Source organism: Ranitomeya imitator, chromosome 8 (genome assembly GCF_032444005.1).
Source record: "Ranitomeya imitator isolate aRanImi1 chromosome 8, aRanImi1.pri, whole genome shotgun sequence".
Taxonomy (NCBI): Eukaryota; Metazoa; Chordata; class Amphibia; order Anura; family Dendrobatidae; genus Ranitomeya; species Ranitomeya imitator.
This window is the reverse complement of record NC_091289.1, coordinates 174254127-174272189: the sequence shown is the minus strand read 5'-3', so window position 1 is coordinate 174272189 and position 18063 is coordinate 174254127. Positions and strand designations below refer to the sequence as shown.

At 38.1% G+C, this 18063-nt stretch overlaps 1 protein-coding gene across 13 annotated transcripts in view; it reads left to right on the top strand.

The window, feature by feature from the left end:
- ELAVL4 (ELAV like RNA binding protein 4) overlaps positions 1-8549 on the top strand; it is a 147218-nt gene extending 138669 nt beyond the window's left edge. For 8 of the 13 annotated variants that reach the window (XM_069737935.1, XM_069737940.1, XM_069737934.1 and 5 more), the window contains 2 exons: positions 4065-4103; positions 7080-8549. In XM_069737935.1, coding sequence (XP_069594036.1) covers positions 4065-4103; positions 7080-7407 — 367 coding nt within the window. In that variant the 3' untranslated portion in view covers positions 7408-8549. The remainder of the gene's footprint in view (positions 1-4064; positions 4104-7079) is intronic. The other 5 variants (XM_069737944.1, XM_069737933.1, XM_069737941.1 and 2 more) reach the window with 1 other exon arrangement.
- The last annotated feature ends 9514 nt before the right edge of the window (positions 8550-18063 follow it).

Here is an 18063-nt window from a genome sequence, read left to right as displayed (position 1 = left end):
ATGCCGAGCCTGGAAAAAAAAGATTAATTATTGCTTTCCTTCTTCCTAAAATGTATAACTATTTTTGGTGAGTGCACCCCCCTCCCCCCCTTCCTGCCTCTTCGTCAAACCCTCCAAAAATGTAACATCCTGTACTGCGTTCTGAAACTGTTCCAAAAATGGAGCAACTGGCGAAATCATCTCAATTCTGACAGCCGAGGACCAAAAATGCATAAACCATTATTCTCTGTCGATCAGGGAACAATTCAGGCAGTACGTATAATTAACATTTTCTGACTTTGAGATGAAAAAGGCAAATTGAAGGCAGATTGTGAAGCTATTTTGCACATTTTTGCATATTAACTCAATGTTATATGTTCCTCTATACCCTTCTATAACGTATTTGTCATTAAGAAATATTAATGAAAACCACACACAAAAAAAATCTTACTAAATGAGCAGGGACTATTTTTGCAAGGGGTCTTATAGCTCATTTAAAGAGGATCTATCACAAGGTCAAAAATTCAATTTTTTGATCTTTTTTTGTTCTTGTTGCCTAAGCATTACCTTTTATTGGTGCTTTTTTTTAATCCGTCATAGAGTTCCTAGAGATAAGGGCCTTTTTTTAGTGCTAATTTTTTTAGTCTTTATCAAGGGGGCGGTAATAATGCAAAGCAACCTAAAGACACACCCTTATATCATCATGTAGGCCAGTGTTCCCCAACTCCGGTCCTCAAGAGCCACCAACAGGTCATGTTTTCAGGATTTCCTTAGTATTGCAAAGGTGATAATTGCATCACCTGGACAGGCAAGCATTCAATCACCTGTGCAATTCTAAGGAAATCCTGAAAACATGACCTGTTGGTGGCTATTGAGGACCGGATTTGGGGAACACTGATGTAGGTCATGCCCCCATGGTAAAGTCCATAAAAATTTTAATTAATGAAAGAGGTCCATATCTCTAGAATTGTATGTCAGAATTAAGAAATAAAACATATTCAAAACACAACAGGACATGAGATGACTTGGGCTTATTCCATCAGCAATGGGTGCCAGGCTATAATATACATGACAACCAAAAGGGTAACAATGTTTTGAACTTTTGACTTTGATATCTCCATATCTCACCATCCACTACTTCACTACTGCTCTGAGGGTGAGACTACCATTATTTTATAGACAACTATTTTTGCTATCTCATACATAAATTTAACTTACAACTATTTTGCATATGATTACAGATGATTGCAGATTCTCGTCATGTCACTGCATTGTTACTGTTTTGCTCCTGGTGGTGGAAAAATCTTTTTCTTCCTGTCTACTATAAAATACAATCTGCTCCCACATTACCTAATAGCTCAATGTGTTATTAGGTTGATTCCAAAGCGAAAGGTCATTGGTTTCAATTGCGCAGCCATGAAGAAGATTTTCCGAGAAAAAGCATCATCCAGCCCATTGGTTTCTCAGCCAAGAAAATTGCCAAACTGCTTCATCTAAGTGCCATGACAGTTGGAAGAATACAAAATAAAGTCCGTCCAACCATTCAAAATATGGGAGGTGGATGTCCAGGCAAAATATCGAAGTCAACAAGTCGGCTCATCAGGAAGGCTATCAGTTCTGGCACGATAAACACAGCAGTGGCGGTGGCTCTTATGCTTCATAATAGTGAGATCACAAATGTCCATGCAAACACCACGTGACATGTTACACAAGTCTGGAATGATGGACCGAAAAAAGGTGAAGAAGCCTCGACTTCAATATCGTCATAACAAGCGTCAGTTCCAGTTTGCAAAAAAAGTACAAAAAGTGGACAGTAAAAGATTGGAAACGGGTGATTTGGAGCGATGAGCCGAAAGTCAATAGACTTGGCTCTGACGGGTGCAAATTGGTCTGGAAGAAACAAGGGAAAAAGAATTGATAATGGATTGAGAAATTGAAGGAACTGTCAAGTTTGGTGGAGGAAGCCTGATTATATGGGGTTGTTTCACAGCCAAAGTCGATGGATTCTTTACCATTATCGATGGTGGTCTCAATGCTGAGCTATATGTGAATATCCCACAAGACAAGATACTTTGTACATTTGAGTACTATGGGTATGAAAAGGACACAAAAAAAAAGATTCACACCCATATGGTTGGTGCTGAAGTTTATATCCTCTATGTTACAAGTTTGTGAATAAAGAAACTTTGTTTTCACGGATTCGGTGAAGCTGGACATTTTCTTCTTTTGGATCCTATACGCCTGGACACAGCCGGTCCGTGCTCCTGAAGTTCAGCTTATGCATCACGGGTGAGCTGGTTTATATTCCGTCTCCTCTATGAAAAGGACAACATAGTGTTCCAGCAGGACAGCAACTCGAAGCATACGTTGAGATTGGTGAAGAAATGGTTCAATGACAAAGAAATAGAGGTGCTGGATTGGCCCCCACAGTCCAAAGACCTCAAACCAATCGAACAATTGTGGGTAGAGTTGAAGAAAAAACTGTATACATACCTAAGTGAATCGACTAGTATGCACCAACTTTGGGATAGTGTAGAAGAGACCTGGGATCAGATTTCGGTTGAGACAAGCTTGAATCTAATCAAGAGCAGCCCAGAAGGATTCAGACAGTGCTGAATGCCAAAAGTGGATTTACAAAATACTAAAACAATAATTAAACTTAAAATTTCGACTTTTAGGAGCAAAACAGTATGTATGAGATAGCCAGGATGATTATCTATAAATTATGTTAGTTTTGCATTCGAAATAGCAGTGGATGGTGGTATATGAAGACTGAAAGTCAAAAGTTCAAAACATTGTTACCCTTTTGCTTGTCACTGTACATTCCACATCCCAGTTAAGCTGCTGGGATTAGTCTGGTTTCTAATCTAGACATTGAACCCCTTAGAAGTCTATAGTGACAGCAGTATCTGAGGTGTTTGACAAAGGACTCCCTGTGCTAGCAGAGTGGCATCCCACAATGGGATTGCTGGTTCTGATGAGTTTCCACATACGAGGAAAACTGACCAAGTTTCATCAGTAATTTCGGTCAAAGATTTATCACGGTTATATTTGAGTTTGGCCTGAGTTTCATAATTTTTTCAAAACGTTTGTTCACCTTCTCCTAACAGTCTGTGAAATTTGGACCACATGCCATACAAGACTTATAGATTTGCTTTGCCAATTTCGATCTGACACGCCGATCACTATGCGACATGTCTTCGTGATTTTTCATGGACTTCTCAGTCCGAGAAAAATCACGGACAAATGAATGGCCCCATGCACTACTATGGGTATGAGCACTATAAAAAAAAACAAATGTCTGAGTGAGGTCTAACTCTGGGGTACTGACCAAAGCCCCAGGCCAACTAGAGGCATCTGTCTAATATTGCCTGCCAATAAAGTTTCCAAATACTAAGTGACATTATGATCTTCCAGTTGTATTTCTAATTTAGCCCTAGCATAACAATGTTCTTATAAGGGTTGTCCGATGAAAACAGGTTGCCACCTATTCAGAAGATAGGTGATGACTTGTTGATCGGTGGTTGTCTAACCATGAGGTTCTCCACTGATTTGCAGAATGGGAACATTTATCACTGTTAGAATGGAGCAGCAGTGCACATGCTCAACCACTGCTCCATTCATTCCCTTTCGGACTACCAAGCATTGCATTTGGCTTTTTCCTAATAGAGAATGAATGGTCAACTAACCTGCTGCTCCATTTTGTAATAAAAATTTCCTGATCTGACAATTAGCATGGGTCTCAGTTGTGTGGCGTGCACTGGACAACTCCTTAAAGTCGCACAAACTAAGTGTCTTCAATTGTGGCCTGTTTAGAAGTAGCAACGTCTTCCCAAAGTCAACCTCTTGCCAAGGCCTAATGTGCAGAACAAGTGTTAAAAAACGGCATGCTACATTTCTGGATTTTTTCTTTTTTGGAGTATGAAAAGCGGCTTGATTGACTCCTACAGGCTGAAGCTCTATCCGCCTAATCAAATGGTAGAAGATTTGTCTTTCTGTTGAAAAGGGACGTCATTAATAACAGCTCCATTGAGCTCTCTTACCATCTGTAAGACATTAACCCAAAGACACTCCTTCTCTTTCAGGCTGGACAATTTGCTTAATATGGCCTATGGCGTTAAGAGGTAATTAGAATTTCACAGAATGCCAGATGTCCATGTTGGCACAGATTGGCGCTATAATTTATTTCTTTTCTATTTGTTTTGTTATTTTTTTTTTCAATCCACTAACTTTATTTGTGTTTGTTTAATTGCTCTTTTTTTCCCCACCAGCATGTGACATTCTGTTCTTTTACGTTGGGACTTATGTTGGTTTTCATTTATGAAGATGCCAGTACATTGTGGTGTTCCATATTTTTTTCACTGTTTTGTTTTTTTTTCACAGGTGGGCTTCATTGACAGTTAAGGTGCCACAGTTACATGGGTTGTTAGATGCACTGATGACGGGTAGTTAAGGAGGTATTCCCATCACAAACACTTGTAGCATATCCACATATTAGGATTTCCATAAAAGTGATTCTACATGTACAGCCACCTCTCTTTTCCAAAAATGGACTCTGTCCTGGAGATCAATGCAGGTCGTCCCATCTATATATCAGAAATTCATCGCATATCCTGTGGATAAATCATACCGTAAATGATGGGAATAGTTCTATAACAGTAGGATCACAGTAGCTAGTTGATTGCATCCCCTATAACTACAGGTCTGTGCTAAGAGCATAGGTTACAGTGGCACTCAGACCTTGGCATCTGAGGGCACACAAAGCCCCTTGGCACATAAGGTGACCAGTGGTGGTGCTGAAAGATCGGTACAGATTTTGTGTTGGAGCCCAGGAGCTTCAACCAACATCTCGGTATTATTAGACAGCAGCGTCTCCAATATTATGACTGGTCCATGGAGCTGTCGGCACCTTAACTGTCGCAGAGTTTTCTTTTATTTGCAGGTGTAATGACTATTCTAAAATGTTTAGATTATTTAATTTGTTTTGTTTTGTTACATTCTGTACACCTCTCCAAGCATGACGTATAAATGCAATGAAGCTTGCAATTTTAATTGATACACACAATCTTTATAAACGACCTGTAGTCAGAAAATTCAACATTCATTTTTTTTAGTTTGGTCATAATGCAAAATATCATCTCTAATTGTGCACAATATTGAATCTTGATGTCATTACCAGCAATCCGGCTGGCAAATATTGTGGCGTGTTTTTGGTCCAAGGTCAAGTCAAGGGCAACTAAGTCATGTACAGAAAAGCCAGAATTTACTAGTTAATGAAACCGTACATCAATTTTTAGAGCAGCTTATTGTATATTATCTTCTTCCACCACAAAGACAACCCGAGTCGTGATACTGGTCCAAGTTATAAGAAAAAAAAAGAAAAAAAAAAATCTCATCCCATATCTTTGTATTCAGGGCTCATTTGATATTATTCTAGGCATAAAGAATAGCTTAATCTTACAAAAGAAGAAACATTAAAAAAAAAAAGACAAAAAAAATAGAAAAATGAAAAAAATAAAATAAAACTGTTAGGGACAGTCATGGGATCTAACAGATTCCCTATTTAAAAAGCACACAAAAAAATTTAATCGTTTTCCAATTTGAAAAAAAGTTGTTCGTAAAGGCAAAAAAAGCTAAAACTTACTTTCTTACTTGAATTAAGAAATATCTAAAGTCCCATGTACTTAATTTCCGGTTTGCATTTATGCATTTATGCCTTTCTCAGCATTGTGACCAGTTACATGTATGAAGGGGGCTGGCTGGATGCTTCATTTCAATAGGTAGGCCCACCTCTTTCTCTCTCATGACTAATGGTAGCTAGAGATGGGCTCTGGCCTTAGCTATTGAAATGAATCAGTCAAGCAGTTTCCTTCATTTATATCATTGGTCGTGTGCCCTCATGGAAAGCTCATTCATGTGTCAAAGCAACGGAAGTAAAGATGCCGAAGCCCAGGTCTAGTGCTAATATCTTATACCACACTTACCTACATAGGTCAGTTTTATCGAAAGGTGATTATCCTATGAAGATGATAAGAAAAAAATTGAAATAATCCTACAGAAAAATTGTACAAACACATAAGGGCCAAGTACTCAAGCTTTTTCCGCCACTTTTCCGGAGTTACACAGTCAAATTATCTGACTTGGTATTTTTACAAAAACAACTTTTCAAAAACATGGCATAACTTAGTGCAAATGGGCGCAAACCAACAGAGTCACTCACATTTATGCCACAAAAGTGGAGTAAATTATATCAGAAATACATTCCAGTCTATGAACAGTGCTCATATTCTGATACTGTCATGAGTAGCCGAGAGACGTGCCAAACTCAATAAGAGGCACCAACTTTTGTCGGTGAACTCTGGCTCAAAACTGGTGCACAAAACACTAGTCTTGATGAATTCCCACCATAAATTTGACAAACTCATTTGCTTTTATACCTTGAGAAAGGTGCTGGTCCAGCACTCAAAGGCGTCTCGGATCAATAAAGAACCGTTTTGGAACCCAAAACGCTTCTCATTTACCGTAGTGCAGTCCATTCAATGTGATATCGTCCTCCTCTACTTAAACCCAAAAACTTTAGATTTGCGAGACTACAATAATACTATAGCAGCTCAAATATTTTTGTTTTTTAAAGGCTTGATCACAAATAAATAAGGAAAGAGAATTCCCTGTAAAGAAAAAAGCCAACTAGAAGAGTTCAAGGACCCAAATGTGGTTCTTTTCTTTCTATCCAGCAATTAGATTAAAAGGAAGGAACATGGCACACAATCTACCTGTAGGCACGACTGATGGCTTTATAAGACATCTGATATATGTATAAAAAAGAATGAAAAAAGAAAAAAAAAGGGAGTTGGTTCCCCTCTGGATATATCTGAACAAGACCTTAGGATTAGTTCAATCTGACACTATTTAGTAGTAATACAATTTACTGGAAATGTGTACAAAATTGTCTTTATTCTTATTATTATCATCATTATTTTGCTTATTTGACTGTTTTTGAACTCAAAGATTGGGACGTGACCCTATAACATTTTTTTTCCCTTTTACTATGCCTTTTATATTATCTTATCATTGATGATCTCTACTTTCTCTCCTTCTAGGTTTTCTCCAATCACTATCGATGGAATGACAAGCCTGGTTGGAATGAACATCCCTGGGCACACGGGTACCGGTTGGTGTATCTTTGTTTACAACCTCTCTCCCGACTCAGATGAGAGCGTCCTTTGGCAGCTTTTTGGCCCATTTGGGGCAGTCAACAACGTCAAAGTCATCCGTGATTTCAACACCAACAAATGCAAGGGATTTGGCTTTGTCACAATGACCAATTATGATGAAGCAGCTATGGCTATTGCCAGCCTTAATGGATACCGCCTGGGAGACAGAGTTCTGCAGGTTTCCTTTAAAACCAACAAAACCCACAAGTCTTGAATTTCTAGCCTATCTACATCAACCTGTTCACGAACAAAAAGAAGACGGAAAATTTAAAAGAACAAAAAAAATAACAGACTCTCGATGGCTTATAACCAACCATGGACTTTATAAGCCAATGTTGCCTAAGTATTACCATTGGACATCCTGTGATAAACCGGAAAGGATTTTATAATGCTTAGAAAAAAGAAAATAAGAAAAAAAAAACTTTGATGCATTGAATGTTCTTTCATAGCTGTTGTCGTTGAATATAATATACATAGATTACAATGAGCAGGGCTTTTTTAACCCAGCCGGCTAGTTTTACACCTTCTTTGAAGGTGGCTGTTTTTAAGATGACCATGAGTTCATTTGAAGAAGTAAAAAAAACAAAACAAAAATAAAAAAATTATTAAAAAAAAACTTGAAAAAAAAAAGAATTTTTACAAATGTAACACTATAAAGAAAAGAAAAAAATGTGTTTTTTCTTTTCTTTTTCAGCTTTCTTTTCTGTTCACTGAATAAATCCTTTCAGATTAGTGACCGGTTCCCCCCAACACTCCTTTTCTGACGTCCTTTTAGTGTGGGAATATAGCAAAGGTTCTGACACTCAAAGGGTAATTAAAAAAAAAAAAAACAACAACAAAAAAAGAAACAATATAGTCATTTTGTGCAAAAAGGGAACAAAAAATAATGACTTTTGCATTCAATTGTATTGTTTCTTGACGTAGGTGTTGAAAGGAGATTTCCGAGGGGAGTGACCATTATAGGTCAGAATACCTGATGACGCAAAACAATTTAAATAAATGAACAATGTTGCCAAAGAGTTTGTCTCTTTGCTGAAAATGGGTTTCCAGAAAAAAATCTATTTTTATAAAAATATAAAGAATTTTTACAAGAGAATCTGGATTTGAGAAAAAAATAAAATAATATTTTGACTGGCTAATTTAGGGGAAAATTGACAACTTTGTCATTCATACTGCACTGGTAACTTTTTAGAGAACAAGATATGTTTTAAATTGGATTCGTAGAATGTTTTTTGAAAGATGGGTTACAAACAGTTGGTCTTCGTATCTTTTCATAGCATAATGCAAACTATATTATTGAGTGAGGGAGAGTGTACTACACAGGTCCCCCCCCCCCCAAAAAAAAAAAAAAATAAACCACACAGTCAAAACCCAAATCAAGCAAGAGGTGCATTGCAAGACAATTTTTTTCTTTAAGTCATCAGTATGGGATATCTGCAGAACAAAAGAAAACTTTTCTTGTTTTTTTGTTTTTTAATTTTTTTTGTTTTTGTTCTTTTTTTTTTTTGGGTGGGGCAAAAACTTCCTTAGTTTGAGCTGTAGGTGCTACAAAATCATTTACATATCTTAGTATCATAGTTAAATGTAATGTGTTTAGAATAATAAAAAGGAAACATTTGCTTTAAATTTGTTAAAAAAAAAAAGAGAGAGTTTTCGAGTTCACTTTACGGCCCAATTCCAATATAACGGGCCTGCGTTGGCACATTTTAAAACACTGTTTTTATGTTGCTTGCAACACGTATTTATTTAATTGCTGATGTAATGCATTTGGCCAATATCAATTATAGCAGGTTTGGCTAGTCTATTTATTTGTTTACTTAAACTATGGGAAGAAGCATATTATTGTGTCATTTCTTGTGTGTGTACGTGTATATATAATATAAATATATATATATAAAGTTATTTTCTTTTTTTGAATTTCTGTTAATTTATTATTAAGTTGTACTCCTTTGCTAGTTCTGTTTGTATATGTCTTAAAAAATGTTTTTTCTTATGATACTTGATTGACAAAGCGTATCAAGGTAACTTGTGTAGAAATATTGTTTGATATGTTGTCATGTTTGTCGTGAATATTTTTTCTTAATGCACAGTAGAAACAAACAAACAAACAAACGAAAAAAAAAAAAAGATTTAAAAAAAACTGGGTCTTTATTTTTAATGTTCTTCTGATGGATACAAGAACAGAGCTATGGGCTAAAGACGAAGGAAGAATCGGCTCTCCCACATCCAGTGCACTGATAATTTTAGTATGTTTGTGCTCTGTACCGTTCTATATTTTAAAAAATAAAACATAATAAAAAATGTTCTGCTCTTCCCTGAGTACTAGGAAAAGTTACTCGCTATGCATAATCTAGTTGATAGTTAAAATTTGCTATTGCTTTTTCTTGTCTTGTTATATCAAATCTTTTCAATACAAGTTTAGTCTTAATGGTAATAAAACGTTGTTATGGTTATATATAACGTGCTTACTTTGTGTATTTTGTTAAAACCAATTTGGCTTTACCTATAAAAACGGGAGTTTTATAAATATTTGTTTTCCTCATTTTGAAGAATCACCATCGTAGATAAAATGGAAATAGTGGGTAATGATTGCAATTAGAATGGTCAACCTATAGGGTTTATTTTCAGTCCGGAGGCTGTCCGTGAAAAAAACACTCAGACCAATGTTATTCAATGAGGCCCGTGTGGTTGAGTGATTTTTTTTTTTTTTACTGACCGAATTTGCGTGTGAAAAAAATCACAGTGTGATCTAGTTTCTTCCTTAAAGGTAACTGGTCACCAGTCATGTCTGAACTAAGGCTAGCACCTTAATCAGCACCTGTGCTGCTTTCCATTAAGGGGTATATAACCCCTTGACTTCACTTGTACCCCCAAAAAACTTTTTGACATTCTCCCATGCTCTATGTAAATCTTGCCGATCCGATCCGGTAGGTGTCCTTGCTTAGGCATCTATCCTTCCTCCCGACTTCTGGTAGTCACCCCCTTTCTCTGATTGACGTAGATGATGCCTTCTGCATCATCCACATAACTGGGCAAAATCTCGCGACTGCACAGAGACATCGCCGGCCTGGCGCTTACGCACCTTGCTCTTCCCTACTCGAGCAAGCTCCTGATCATAATAAACATATGTCATAATAAACACTTCTGTTCACCTTACCGCTCACCTCTTCTATCCCTCTGCTCCTCACCATCGCCCACCCAGTCCTCATTGCGTCTTGTTGTCACTGCCATGAGGGCTGAAATCCAAAGCCTCTTCATGTAAGGCTGGGACTACCGGCACTGATAAGAAAAAGGTGGTTTTATGCATGCGCGTAACGTCACAGCGTGACATTGTGACTTTACGCATGCACGCGCAGAACCATCCCAGACCTCATCACTGCCAAATCTACCCGCTTAGTGTGAAGAGGCCCAGGATTTCAGCACTCGCAATGGCAGAAAGAAGATGCAACTAGGACCAAACGAGGGGTGGTGAGAAGCAGAGGAGAAAGGTGGGCAGTGAGGTGAATAGAAGCATTTTATTTGTTTTTACCACCATTTGTCAAAATCCAAATTTTGTAAATGTAAATTTTTATAAAAGTTGAGTAAAATTCACCAGATGAAATACTGATGGTGAAAATGGACGCTGACCAAACACCGATGAAAATCTAATCCAGCACACTGATGAAAATTGGTCTATTTTTTACGTATGCATAAAATAGGATATCGGAATGGGCTCTTATTAAACTGATTCATAAAAAAGTTAGTAGAATTTATTTATGAGTTTCTCCAGCTCAACAAAATTGATGGAATATCCATAGAAAAGCCGTCAATGTTTGATCACCGGGTAACAACTCTCTGCACCTATATCAATCAGATAATCGAAGGAGTTGTGCTGTTTCAGCAAGCGCAGCACAACTCTGTACTGTTAGTGGTGTTTGGTCCTGGTTAAGGATGAGTGGACTCGTGAAAGTTCGGGTTCTGGTATCTGACCTGAACTTTAGTCCAAAGTTTGGTTCAGATACTAGAACTTTACCAGACCTTGAACCAGAACCCTATTAGAAACAATGGAGACCCGAACTTTGGATCTGAAAAAAAAATTCTCTCTCTCGGCAACGGACTTCCCCTGGAACTCCGAACATTGCAACTGACTTCTGGGAGAGGTCTGTGTTCGACGTTTAGCAGCGGACACTAACAGTTTGGTATGAACACCGAACTTTTAAGTTTGGATTCGCTCATTTCTTGTCCTGGTCTTGCAGCTCAGAGCAGTTCAGTCTCTTTAAAGAAGACAGAACTGAGCTGCAGTCTCAGACACAGCCAATACACCATTTACGGCACTATGTCTATTGTAAACAATGAAGAAGACGCAGCTCTCAATGATTCCATCATTCGGATCAGATGGAGACGAAAGTCAGATGCCCCAAAATCTTAACGATGGGAAATCAATTATGCTGACCTGAAGAATCCCTATTATGACCCTGGTGAGGACCCGCCTCGCTGTGTGAGAAACACTGGATTAGGATGCCATTAAAATTAAACATTGCACAAGCTCAGTGTAGATGGAGGGTGGGTCCTCACAAACGTTTCCAATCAGTTTGCCCAAATATTCCCAAATTTATATTAGAAGAATTGAATAAAAATGTCCGGAAATATAGATTTTAGGAGAGGTAGAATGACGTAGATTAGCAATTGTTTCTACTTTTTGTTTTTAAAAATTAGATTTTTTGTATTTTCATTTCATTTTTTTAAAACACAGCAGATACAATCTTTAAAAAAAAATTGAAGAAAGGATTTATTATTACATTAATAATTGCCATTTCCATGCAAAGTGTGGCACTTTTAAAGATAAAGCACAATCAAAAGAAAATCATTCTACGCTTTAAAAAAAAAAAGTGACAAAATATTTTAAACAGAACTTATCATTTCAAGTTGCTTTACATCTACGGCCAACAGACAAAGCTTCATTATAAGGGTATGTGCACATGGCGCTACCCGCATTGTTTTTGAACCAGAAGACACTTCAGGGAAATATCCTAAAGCGTCTTTTTGACAACTTTTTGCATGTTTTTTTCAGTGACTTTGCAACTTGCAAGGTTTTTGTTAAGCCATAGTTGCGACTTCCTAGAGGAAGCAGCCAAAATAATGGACCGGTCACTTCTTTTAGCTGCTTCACCGGTATTAAAGAAGTCACAAAAGTCAAAACTCTTGCACAAAAAATGAATAATTGACTCCCAGTCTTGATGCCCAATTTTGTGTGAGATATATACAGTGGGGCAAAAAAGTATTTAGTCAGTCAGCAATAGTGCAAGTTCCACCACTTAAAAAGATGAGAGGCGTCTGTAATTTACATCATAGGTAGACCTCAACTATGGGAGACAAACTGAGAAAAAAAAATCCAGAAAATCACATTGTCTGTTTTTTTAACAATTTATTTGCATATTATGGTGGAAAATAAGTATTTAGTCAGAAACAAAATTTCATCTCAATACTTTGTAATATATCCTTTGTTGGCAATGACAGAGGTCAAACGTTTTCTGTAAGTCTTCACAAGGTTGCCACACACTGTTGTTGGTATGTTGGCCCATTCCTCCATGCAGATCTCCTCTAGAGCAGTGATGTTTTTGGCTTTTCGCTTGGCAACACGGACTTTCAACTCCCTCCAAAGGTTTTCTATAGGGTTGAGATCTGGAGACTGGCTAGGCCACTCCAGGACCTTGAAATGCTTCTTACGAAGCCACTCCTTCGTTGCCCTGGCGGTGTGCTTTGGATCATTGTCATGTTGAAAGACCCATCCACGTTTCATCTTCAATACCCTTGCTGATGGAAGGAGGTTTGCACTCAAAATCTCACGATACATGGCCCCATTCATTCTTTCATGTACCCGGATCAGTCGTCCTGGCCCCTTTGCAGAGAAACAGCCCCAAAGCATGATGTTTCCACCACCATGCTTTACAGTAGGTATGGTGTTTGATGGATGCAACTCAGTATTCTTTTTCCTCCAAACACGACAAGTTGTGTTCCTACCAAACAGTTCCAGTTTGGTTTCATCAGACCATAGGACATTCTCCCAAAACTCCTCTGGATCATCCAAATGCTCTCTAGCAAACTTCAGACGGGCCCGGACATGTACTGGCTTAAGCAGTGGGACACGTCTGGCACTGCAGGATCTGAGTCCATGGTGGCGTAGTGTGTTACTTATGGTAGGCCTTGTTACATTGGTCCCAGCTCTCTGCAGTTCATTCACTAGGTCCCCCCGCGTGGTTCTGGGATTTTTGCTCACCGTTCTTGTGATCATTCTGACCCCACGGGGTGGGATTTTGCGTGGAGCCCCAGATCGAGGGAGATTATCAGTGGTCTTGTATGTCTTCCATTTTCTAATTATTGCTCCCACTGTTGATTTCTTCACTCCAAGCTGGTTGGCTATTGCAGATTCAGTCTTCCCAGCCTGGTGCAGGGCTACAATTTTGTTTCTGGTGTCCTTTGACAGCTCTTTGGTCTTCACCATAGTGGAGTTTGGAGTCAGACTGTTTGAGGGTGTGCACAGGTGTCTTTTTATACTGATAACAAGTTTAAACAGGTGCCATTACTACAGGTAATGAGTGGAGGAAAGAGGAGACTCTTAAAGAAGAAGTTACAGGTCTGTGAGAGCCAGAAATCTTGATTGTTTGTTTCTGACCAAATACTTATTTTCCACCATAATATGCAAAAAAAAATGATATAAAAACAGACAATGTGATTTTCTGGATTTTTTTTTCTCAGTTTGTCTCCCATAGTTGAGGTCTACCTATGATGTAAATTACAGACGCCTCTCATCTTTTTAAGTGGTGGAACTTGCACTATTGCTGACTGACTAAATACTTTTTTGCCCCACTGTATATATATATATATATATATATATATATATATATATATATATATATATATATACATATATATATATATATATATATATGTATATATATATATATATATATATATATATAGTACAGACCAAAAGTTTGGAAACATCTCATTTAAAGATTTTTCTGTATTTTCATGACTATGAAAATTGTAAATTCACACTGAAAGCATCAAAACTATGAATTAACACATGTGGAATTATATGCTTAGCAAAAAAGTGTGAAACAACTGAAAATATGTCTTATATTTTAGGTTCTTCATAGTTGCCACCTCTTGCTTTGATGACTGCTTTGCACACTCTTATGCAAATTGCCTCTTCTGAGAGAAAGAGGACTTAAACTCTATAGCGCCACCTGTTGGAAGTAGAGATCCTACAAGTCACAATCAACCCTTTAACGAGTCGTACAATATAATCAGTATCTCAATTCGCAGACAAGGCGTCATTCTCCATAAGGAGAAATGATACCCCTTAGGCCCCAGTCCAGAGCCTCTCACCTAGCCAAATTAGTTCTCATGCTTGGCACTGATGAGGGCCAATAGCCCGAAACACCATGTCTGTGAATTGAGATACTGATTTGGCTTTTATCTTAAGTCATATTGCATGACTCTTTTAAGGGTTGATTGTGACTTGTAGGATCGCAACTTCCAACAGGTAGCACTATAGAGTTTAAGTCCTCTTTTTCTCAGAAGAGGCAATTTGCATATTATATTTCCCAGAGGAGCATTGCACGGCGAAAAAGTCTTCTTACCTTGACAAGCCAGAGATGGTATGTCACTCTCCATAAGGAGAAACAATACCCCTATGACCCCTTGCACACTCTTGGCATTCTCTTGATGAGCTTCAAGAGGTAGTCACCAGAAATGATTTTCACTTCACAGGTGTGTCCTGTCAGGTTCAATAAGTGGGATTTCTTGCCTTATAAATGGGGTTGGGACCATCAATTGTGTGGAGTAGATGTCTGGTGGATACACAGCTGATAGTCCCACTGAATAGACTGTTAGAATTTGTATTATGGCAAGAAAAAAGCAGCTAAGTAAAGAAAAACGAGTGGCCATCATTACCTTAAGAAATGAAGGTCAGTCAATCCAAAAGATTGGGCAAACTTTGAAAGTGTCCCCAAGTGCAGTGGTAAAAACCATCCAACACTACAAAGAAACTGGCTCACATGAGGAAAGGAAGACCAAGAGTCACCTCTGCTTCTGAGGATAAGTTTATCCGAGTCACCAGCCTCAGAAATCGCAGGTTAACAGCAGCTCAGATTAGAGACTGCTTTGAACACTCTTGGCATTCTCAAGAGGTAGTCACCGGGAATGGTCTTCCAACAATCTTGAAGGAGTTCCCAGAGATATTTATCACTTGTTGCCCCTTTTGCCTTCACTCTGCGGTCCAGCTCACCCCAAACCATCTCGATTGGGTTCAGGTCTGGTGATTCTAACAGTCTATTCAGTAGGACTATCAGCTGTGTATCCACCAGACTTCTGCACAACACAACTGATGGTCCCAACTCCATTTATGAGGCAAGAAATCCCACTTATTAAACCTGACAGGGCACACCTGTGAAGTGAAAACCATTTCCGGTGACTACCTCTTGAAGCTCATCAAGAGAATGCCAAGAGTGTGCAAAGCAGTCATCAAAGCAAGAGGTGGCTACTTTGCAAGAACCTAGAATATAAGACATAATTTCAGTTGTTTCAGGCTTTTTTGTTAAGTATATAATTCCACATGTGTTAATTCATAGTTTTGATGCCTTCAGTGTGAATGTACAATTTTCATAGTCATGAAAATACAGAAAAATCTTTAAATGAGAAGGTATGTCCAAACTTTTGGTCTGTACTGTATATATATATATATATATATAATTTTTTGTATTACTTCTATTATGCATTCTTATAGATAATCCATATTCCCATGAGAAACTTGTATATAGAGAACTCTATGCTCCATAAAGAGTAGTCTGGCAATCTATGCAAGGACTAATTGTCAGATGGTAATAAAACGTAAACTACTAAAAAATTCCAATGTTTAATGTTAGACTTTAAAGCAGATTAGATACATGTGTGGATTTCATTTACTGATTTCTTGAGAAAATTGCAACCTCTTCTACTAAGGGAAAAAAGAATATAGATCTTTTCCTGACAATACCCACTCATGTTGTACTGAAGGAAATTAAGACAACTAGTGGGGTCTTATGAAGCCAACCTTGTGTCCAGCATGTTCCTGGTTATGATAGCCGCCCTGGGGTAACAGGTTGTATACTCGTATATATACAGTAAACCTAGACAACTTCTAAATCACTTTGTCACAAAATACACAGGATGATCTGGATTACCCATCAGTTTTTATATGCCAAGAATGTAGCCTTCAACATATTTCTGCACTCTCCATACTGCCAGTATAGATACGGGAATGACGACCCCATTCCTCTGTTGCTTTTAGGGCAGGTGCAGACGAGCGTACTTGTCCGAGCACGATCCGACAAATCATCGGATTGCACTCATGTTAGTCAATAGGGTCTTGCACATGTACAACTTTTTCCTAGGACAGAATAAAAAAATGTTACATTCCCAAGTTTGTTCTGATGTTCAAATTGCACTCGGTCATGCGAGTCTATGAGTGCGTGGGAACCATCGGACTGCACTCAGATGACATCTGAGTGCAGTCCGATTTCCGCGCACTCAGATGACACCTGAGTGCAGTTCGATTTCCGCGCACTCACACAATGGAGAAAATAGAGACTGTTTACTCTCCATCTTCTCCTCATCGTAGAGAATAGGATCACACTATGTTGACACTCTGATCTGCACAAGCCCTTACAATGACAGAAAACTGGGATTTTGAACTTTTTTGGAACCTACTAGAATTATATAGAATTTTTATTAAAAAGAAAAGTGAATAATTGAAGGAAATCAAGATGTATGGATTTTATCTCTTTCTTCTGCCTACCGGTTCCACATGGCGAGGTAAAAGGTGATGCTAATATAGCGTCTCTGGCCGCCTGCCAGGTATCGGCAAACATTGTGCACATACAACAGATGTTGTGTACCTGATCCAATAATTAGACCTGGATGCATGCATTATACATGATTGGCCGTACATCAGGCATATCAAGCAGCCATCGATGCAATGGCAGCAGCGCCTCTCGCCTACGGCTGGACTGGATAGCCCCTTTAATGACCAATTTTTTATTTTTATTTTATTCTTTTATCATCACATTTCAAAAGCCATGACAATTTTTATTTTTCTATTTTTCCATTGTCATAGCTGTTGGAAGACTTGTATTTTAAATGCCATCATTTTGGGGGTACATACAAACCTTATTACGTTATTTTGGGGAGAGAGAGAGAGAAAAAAAACGCAATAATGCCATTTCTTGAGGGATATTATTGGGTTTTTGTTTTTACGGTGTTCACAATGGGGTGTAAATAATAATATTACGGCAAAAACACATTTCAATACTTTTTCAACAAGGGAAAACGCAATATATATCGTTTTCTTCTTTGTGTTGCTGTATTCCAAGACAAGACCCATAACGTCTTTACCTTTGTCAACGACACTGTATGAGAGACTATCTTTGCAAGACGACTTGGAGTTTTTGGATGTATTTTTGGGTAAATAACAGTTTTTTTTGGAATGAACGAGCAAAGAACAAAATCTTATGTTTCCGTTACTGATGTTTCATTATGTCATGGAGATGGTGTTTCGAAGAATCCTACGGAAATAAATTGACATGAGAAGATTCCGGTTTTACATGGGGTAGGGTTAATTTTCCACCATTACTAACGTTACTTTGATCCCATGATTTGGAGGCGTAAATAGAATTTTCCTTGCCTGATTTCCTTAGAATATGATCATCATAAAGAGATTGGAAACCTGCTCTGTTTGATCTTCAGGATAAGGCTTTCTTCATATTGCATTTTACCCTCACGTCAGTGGCTCTGTCCCGGTTTATACCTGAAGTCCTGGAAAATGGGAAGCGGACATAAGTGCTGATGG